The sequence below is a fragment of the Sander lucioperca genome, chromosome 4 (genome assembly GCF_008315115.2).
Source record: "Sander lucioperca isolate FBNREF2018 chromosome 4, SLUC_FBN_1.2, whole genome shotgun sequence".
Taxonomy (NCBI): Eukaryota; Metazoa; Chordata; class Actinopteri; order Perciformes; family Percidae; genus Sander; species Sander lucioperca.
The window spans coordinates 23904703-23912202 of record NC_050176.1 but is presented as its reverse complement, the minus strand read 5'-3'; the positions used below and the strand labels follow the sequence as shown (position 1 = coordinate 23912202).

The 7500-nt window shown below is 41.6% G+C and overlaps 2 protein-coding genes across 3 annotated transcripts in view; one reads left to right on the top strand and one right to left on the bottom strand.

The window, feature by feature from the left end:
* The window catches only part of LOC116048446 (VPS10 domain-containing receptor SorCS3-like), a 1378075-nt gene that overhangs the window by 779343 nt on the left and 591232 nt on the right, over positions 1–7500 (top strand). The window lies entirely within an intron of this gene.
* The window catches only part of map1lc3c (microtubule-associated protein 1 light chain 3 gamma), a 10879-nt gene continuing 3718 nt past the window's right edge, over positions 340–7500 (bottom strand). Inside the window, exons 4-5 of one of the 2 annotated variants that reach the window (XM_036000503.1) lie at positions 6505–6611; positions 340–607 (exon numbers count right to left, since the gene is read on the bottom strand). In XM_036000503.1, coding sequence (XP_035856396.1) covers positions 445–607; positions 6505–6611 — 270 coding nt within the window. In that variant the 3' untranslated portion in view covers positions 340–444. The remainder of the gene's footprint in view (positions 608–6504; positions 6612–7500) is intronic. The other variant, XM_031313054.2, reaches the window with a different exon arrangement.

Sequence of the window (7500 nt, the reverse complement as noted above, 5' to 3'; positions counted from 1 at the left end):
CTCCCTACGTGGATTTTCGGCTCTTTATACTACTCCCTACCATTTTCCTGTTGTGGCCACGAAATATGCTTCCCATTGAAATACATTACTTCACATTTTCATGCTGGCCACCACGTAAAAAAACTTCCCCGTGAACACGTATCAATAGATTAAAAATAACGTGACATTTACACAAACTGCCGTGTTGCCGTGGGCTGAATATATTAAAGGGCCCTCGACTCTCACATACCGCTAGATGAAAAACGAAAGATCCTGCTGATACTTCTTACACTAAGATTTATTGGCTCCACATATTTAAACATACATCTTTCACAAAATCAACATTACAGTACATATAAAATATTTTCTATTTACAGCATGAGTGGGGAGGGCCAGCAGCCGTTAACCTGTAGCGTTTAATAATCAAAGTCTAAGTAAAGGTATGGCGTGCGTCGTAGGCGGCGGTCAGTGTCCGAACATCTCCTGCGAGGCGTACGTCATGTAGAGGAAGCCGTCCTCGTCCTGGTGGTCTTTGTACACCTGCGCCATGGTCAGGGACATGCTCGCCATCCCGCCGCCATTAATCAGCAGGTAGAAGGCCTGGGACGGCAGCAGGGACATCCTGTTCCTAAAGGGAGGGGGAGAGAGAGAGAGAGAGAGAGAGAGAGAGAGAGAGAGAGAGAGAGAGAGAGAGAGAGAGAGAGAGAGAGAGAGAGAGAGAGAGGAAGAGGGAGAGCGACAGAGAGACAGACAGAGAGAGGAAGAGAGAGAAAAAGACAGAACGAGAGGAAGAGAGAGAAAGAGAGGAAGAGAGAGAAAGAGAGGAAGAGAGAGAGCGAGAGAGAGAGAGCGAGAGAGCGAGAGAGAGAGAGAGAGAGAGAGAGAGAGAGAGAGAGAGAGAGAGAGAGAGAAAGAGAGAGCGAGAGAGGTTAAAGGGTAACTACCCGTTTTTCAACCTGGAGTCGATCCTATGTTCCTGTGTGTTTGTGTGTAAGTGTCTGATGTGAACAACAATCTTTAAACTGGTCCAGTGTTAAGCGTTAACGCTGTAACCAGCAGCCACAGACCAGGCTGCAATGTAACGCTACGAGACAAATGTTCAGCGTCAATTTGGTCCACTAGAAGTTCTGTTTGTTGCCGCTGACAGACTCAGATTATTATTCTAAGTGTCTGACAACATTATGAAAGGATCCCTTCAGAGATAGACCTTTTAGTTAACGAGTAAGATCCTTTTAGTTTAACATGAAACCGCCCTGAAATCACCATCACCAAACTCCACCAGACTCCATGTAAATAATCAGGACTTTTAGCGTCTATAGAGCCAGCATATCTCTACATGTAAATCTGTAAACTATGTGTTTATTTCAACCAAAACTAGAGTTGTGATAATTGGGAAAAGTGGAAAGACGACCCAAAACGGCTTTTCATAGTTTTATTTTGTTTCTGTTGACTGTGAATGAAGTGTATTTTATGATGCTAAAATTACTTTATTTACATGGAGTCTGGTGGGTTTAGCGAACGAAATTTGGCGGATGTTTTTATGTTAAAAAAAGGATCTTACTCTTTAATTAAAAGGTCCATCTCTGTAGAAATCCTTTCCATAATGTTGTCAGACACTTAAAGCCCATGTTGCAGGTTGATTAATGGGTACATAAAGCACTCAACATATGGATATCATTGTTAAAGATGTCTCCAAATAGTGTTAAAGGCCAGTTCTCATCGTTTGTCGTTTAGTGTTTTTTTTTTTTTTTAAACGCAATTCGGTGATGACGTCACGTTGGGGAGACGTGCCTCAGCCTAGTACTAGAACTATGGTGACCGTGCATCAGCCTGGTACTAGAACTATGGTGACTGTGTATCAGTCTAGTACTAGAACTATGGTGACTGTGTATCAGCCTAGTACTAGAACTATGGTGACCGTGTATCAGCCTAGTACTAGAACTATGGTGACCGTGTATCAGCCTAGTACTAGAACTATGGTGACCGTGTATCAGCCTAGTACTAGAACTATGGTGACCGTGTATCAGCCTAGTACTAGAACTATGGTGACTGTATATCAGTCTAGTACTAGAACTATGGTGACTGACTGGGATGAGGAAGAGGTGTTTTTACTGTCAGTGAATAGCACCGAGTGAAAGTCAAGGTTTTCTTTATATCTAGTGACAGTGATCATGTCGTTAGTTCAGATAAGTTCTGGTAATCTAGCTAGATCTAGAAATAGAAGGCATCATGCTAGCTATGGGCTAACTTGCCAGTCAGTCCCACCTGTGAAATCCCGACGTTGTAACACATTTTCGATTACATATCTCACGTTTTGATGGACCCTACTAGCTCCAGTAACAACATATTTGCCTAGTGTTTATTTATTACTTGGATGGGGATGCTGTTCGGCTTTTCACAAGTTTAGACAGCTAGCTACAGCTACGCTGACATTTTGCTAACGTTAGCGCAACAGTGTTAGCCTAGACGGCTAGGTAAATATTACGACTGCCTTCGTTGTTTCCTATATCTGCGTCCACGTTGTCAACATAAGACATGTGGCGTTAGTGCTCCTTTTGTACCATCATTGTATTGAAAGAAATGTTAAGCTTCGCTCCTACGAGATGGGTGGGTTTTTGTTAGCTACGTTACACACAAAGTTAACTGGCTATAGTTAGCCTGTGCTAGCGGAATTAGCTAACGTTGCGTAGCCAGCCAGCAGCTTCGGCAGTAGTTCCGGCGAGCTAACCACGACAGCTAACACATCCACAAGCGTCTCTATTTCAATCATCACTGCAGGTTGACTGCTTTTAGCAGCAGAGGTTGATTGTGGGCGACAATACTGTCGTGGTTAGCTTACCGAAACTACTACCGATTGCCGAAGTTGCTGGCTGGTTATGCAACATTAGCTAATTCCGCTAGCATACAGGCTAACTATAGCCAGTTAGCTTTGTATGTAACAAAAACCCACCATCTCGTAGGAGCAAAGCTTAACATTTCATTCAACAACATTATGGTACAAAAGGAGCACTAACGCAACATGTCTTATGTTGACAACGTACTGTACGTACGTAATGTTGACTACCTAGCTAGCAGTCTAGGCTAACGCTGTTGCGCTAACGTTAGCAAACGTCGGCGTAGCTAGCTAGCTAGCTGTCTAAACTTGTGAAAAGCCGAACAGCATCCCTGTCCAAGCTGTGTTTCACTTCCCCTCCAATATTATTATACACATAATAAAGACTCATGGACTCGGTCGAGACCAAAAGCCATATTTTGCAACATCAGTGGCCCAGACCGAGACCATAGACAGTGAACAGAGACCGGTGGCACAGACCGAGACCATAGACAGTGAACAGAGACCAGTGGCACAGACCGAGACCATAAACAGTGAACAGAGACCAGTGGCCCAGACCGAGACCATAGACAGTGAACAGAGACCAGTGGCACAGACCGAGACCATAGACAGTGAACAGAGACGGGGCTTTCGTCTGTTGTCTCCCCAACATGACGTAGTGGAATGCATTGTAGGGGAAAAGAGAATCATTGCAAACCGCTGTAAAATAGTACTACTTTTTCGTATTTTATTCCGTTTTGTGATATCCATTGTATTTGATGTTGTTGGGTAACAGTTTAAATGTTTATTACCAACAAGCAAATTGCACAAATTCATTAGAAAATAAACCCTGCAACATGAGCTTTAAAATATTAATCTGAGTCTGTCAGCAGCAAAACCAGCACTTTAGTGAAGGTAAATACAAGCTGGACCATTACTATTAACTTACATTATAGCTTGTTTCTCTGCTGCCGACTGCAGAGATCTCTCTTAATACTGGACCAATGTCAAAGATTGTTGTTCCCATCAGTCACTTACACACAAAAACACAGGAACATAGGGTCCAGGTTTAAAAGAACGGTAGTTCCCCTTTAACAAAGGACGTCCTGCAGACGTTTAGCGGCTTCACATAGCTGCAGATTTAGCATTAATGTGGGTTGACTATTTTATTTACTTGCTGCTCACTCAGCCAGAGTCCATTCATAATTACAGCCTAGTTATTCATTGTGTTCATACTGGCAAGAATGTTAGTATGCGGACTCAAACATTTAACTTTAAGTTGTGCAATGACCTGTGGATGGAGATTAAGGACACACACGGTTCTACAAGCCAAGCAGTGGTGGAATGTAACTTTGGCATTTTTCAACCTGGACCCTATTTTCGCATCTCTGTGTCCAAGTAACTGATGGGAACAACATTTTTTGCCAGATTATCCTTCCAAGTGTCTGACAACATTATGGAAAGGATCCGTACAGAGATAGACCTTTTAGTTGAAATCCCCATCGCCAAACCCACCAGACTCCATGTAAATAATCAGGACTTTTATCATGGTAAAACACACTTCATTCAAACTGGACAGAAACAAATTAAAACTATCAAAAGCTGTCTTGGTTCATCTTTCCACTGTTCCAACAATCACCACTCTGGTTTGGTTGAACAAAACCCTTAATTCACCCATTTACATGTGGAGATATGCTGGCTCTACACACGCTAAAAGTAGTGATTATTTACATGGAGTCTGGTGGAAACATGCTGGCTCTATACACGCTAAAAGTCCTGATTATTTACATGGAGTCTGGTGGAAATATGCTGGCTCTATACACGCTAAAAGTCCTGATTATTTACATGGAGTCTGGTGGGTTTGGCGATAACCGTTTTCATGTTAAACTAAAAGGATCTTACTCTTTAACAAAAAGGTCTATCTCTGTAGGGATCCTTTCATAATGTCAGACACAAATTAAACATGTTGGTTCATTCACGTACTTCAAAGGTTTTCTATATTCGAGCTGAGAACATTTTTCTTTAAACACATGAGGAGAAAATCCAACAGATGTCATGCAACGAAGAAATTAAACTTTACACAGAGTGGACGGCTGCACTAAAGTCCAGAACACTTTAAAAGTCTTATAAAATGTATTGATTTATTGAATAGAAGTTCAGTCTCGCAGGCTGTTTGACCAGCTGATTAAAGAGAGATTTGAGAAAGTCGATAGTCAGAGTGACAACACTTTGTGGAGACGGTCAGTTTCTGCTGATACATGAACAAGAAGAACTGACGACTCAAAAATCTTCAACTTTCAGAGTGACGTTTGGTGTTTTTCTACATCTAGGATTGCAACCAAGGGTATAGGCCTGGGCTGTGTTTCAACATTAGAGGGGGACACAAACGTTTCGGCGTCAAACACTTTCATTTCCTGCACTCTTAAAGAAATAAATCCATAAAATAAAGATCTGGCAGCTCGTTACCCTTTGGCCCGTAATTAAACGGAAAATGTGTGTTCCTACACTGTAAATTTACATGAATACACCGCCAGTAAACTACTGTTTATCTACAGTATGCATACAGTTTTTAAATTTTAAGGTATTTTACTGTAAATACAGTTTATTATTGCATTTGAATTTGCAGAATTATACTGGCTGCGGTGTAGTTCCCGCCTTTTCCTTTGTTTTCCCAAGATGCATTGGTGTTCCTATGACATGCTGCTTTTTAGATGCTTTTATATAGGCCTTAGTGGTCCCCTAATACTGTATCTGAAGTCTCTTTTATATAGACCTTAGTGGTCCCCTAATACTGTATCTGAAGTCTCTTTATATAGACCTTAGTGGTCCCCTAATACTGTATCTGAAGTCTCTTTATATAGACCTTAGTGGTCCCCTAATACTGTATCTGAAGTCTCTTTTATATAGACCTTAGTGGTCCCCTAATACTGTATCTGAAGTCTCCTTTACATAGGCCTTAGTGGTCCCCTAATACTGTATCTGAAGTATCACCAAACCCCACCAGACTCCATGTAAATAATCAGGACTTTTAGCGTGTATAGAGCCAGCATATTTCCACCAGACTCCATGTAAATAATCACTACTTTTAGCGTGTATAGAGCCAGCATATTTACACCAGACTCCATGTAAATAATCAGTACTTTTAGCGCATATAGAGCCAGCATATTTCCACCAGACTCCATGTAAATAATCACTACTTTTAGCGTGTATAGAGCCAGCATATCTCCACATGTAAATGGGTGAATTAAGGGTTTATTTCAACCAAACCAGAGTGGTGATTGTTGGAACAGTAGAAAGATGAACCAAGACGGCTTTTGAGAGTTTTATTTAGTTTCTGTCCACTTTGAATGAGGTGTGTTTTACGATGATTAAAGTAATGATTATTTACATGGAGTCTGGTGGGGTTGGCGATTGCCGTTTCTGGATAAACAAAAAGGATCTTACTCTTTCACTAAAAAGGTCCATCTCTGTAGGGAGCCTTTCCATAATGTTGTCAGACATTTGGAAGGATAAGATTGATTACTGGGTGGGTTACAACCCCCCCACCAATAATCCATTCTGGGCTTTTTCCAAAGTTAAAGCAAAAAGTCTAAAAATAAAAAAAATAAATAAAGAATTGTCCCAAAACCCCCCATTGAAGAGGTTACGAAAACTTGTGAAAAAGCCCAGAATGGATTGGCGTGAATCCCAGCTGTGTGAGAGATGAACTTTACCTGATGATGGTGACAAACTGAGTCATGGTGAGTTCATGCGGCACCAGGAACTTTGTTTTATCCAGCGGAGGAAGATACTTCTCCCTCGCGTAGCGTTCAATTATCACCTGGGACCATCAGTCATAGGTTAGGACAGAGATATCACAACCTGGGACCATCAGTCATAGGTTAGGACAGTGTGTGTGTGCGTGTGTGTGTGTGTGTGTACCTGGGACAATCAGTCATAGGTTAGGACAGAAAAAAAAAAAAATCATAATATGGGACAATCCTGTAAACATTGGATATATAGCCACAGAATTTAGTTTATACACAATCGTATGTGTATTGTCTTGATTACAATGTGCAGAATTACTTCACGTTGCCTGTTCATGTCTATTTATTTCTATTTCTCACCGTTAATCACCGGCGTCTGTACAGCATCAACAGGGGTCTCCATTGTTGTTTATGTGTGTGTGACGTCAGAAACTGTAACTGGAAGAACAACCATCTGGTACCAGTTCACGGGGAGTAACTTAGTTACGGAGTTTGACCGTAGCAGCTGAGACCTGGCCAACCACTTGAGGAACGCAGCGCGAGCACAAATGGACAGAACAAACATACTGTCGGTACACGATCCGTTCTGACTGCAAGATCCGTTCCACGGCTGTTGTACGAGGATTTACGACACTGCACGATCTGTTCCAGGCTTCCGGTCGACAGCCAAGCTAACGTTAGTTTAGCTAACAGCTAATTCGGCTAACCGCTAGCTGATTGTAGCGGTCTGCCGTTAGCCTCCACAGGCAAGCTAACGTCAGTTTAGCTAACAGCTAATTCGGCTAACTGCTAGCTGAGACAGCATGTAATAACTTTAAAAAGACCCTCAAAATAAAACGTGAAAATAACCGTTAACATATATAACAGCTGTTACGTCAGTTCTACTTTACTTGTGCTCATTTAAAATACAATCACTCAATACTTGTCTTTATTGTTATTACTGTGAAGTCTTAATTTAGCTGT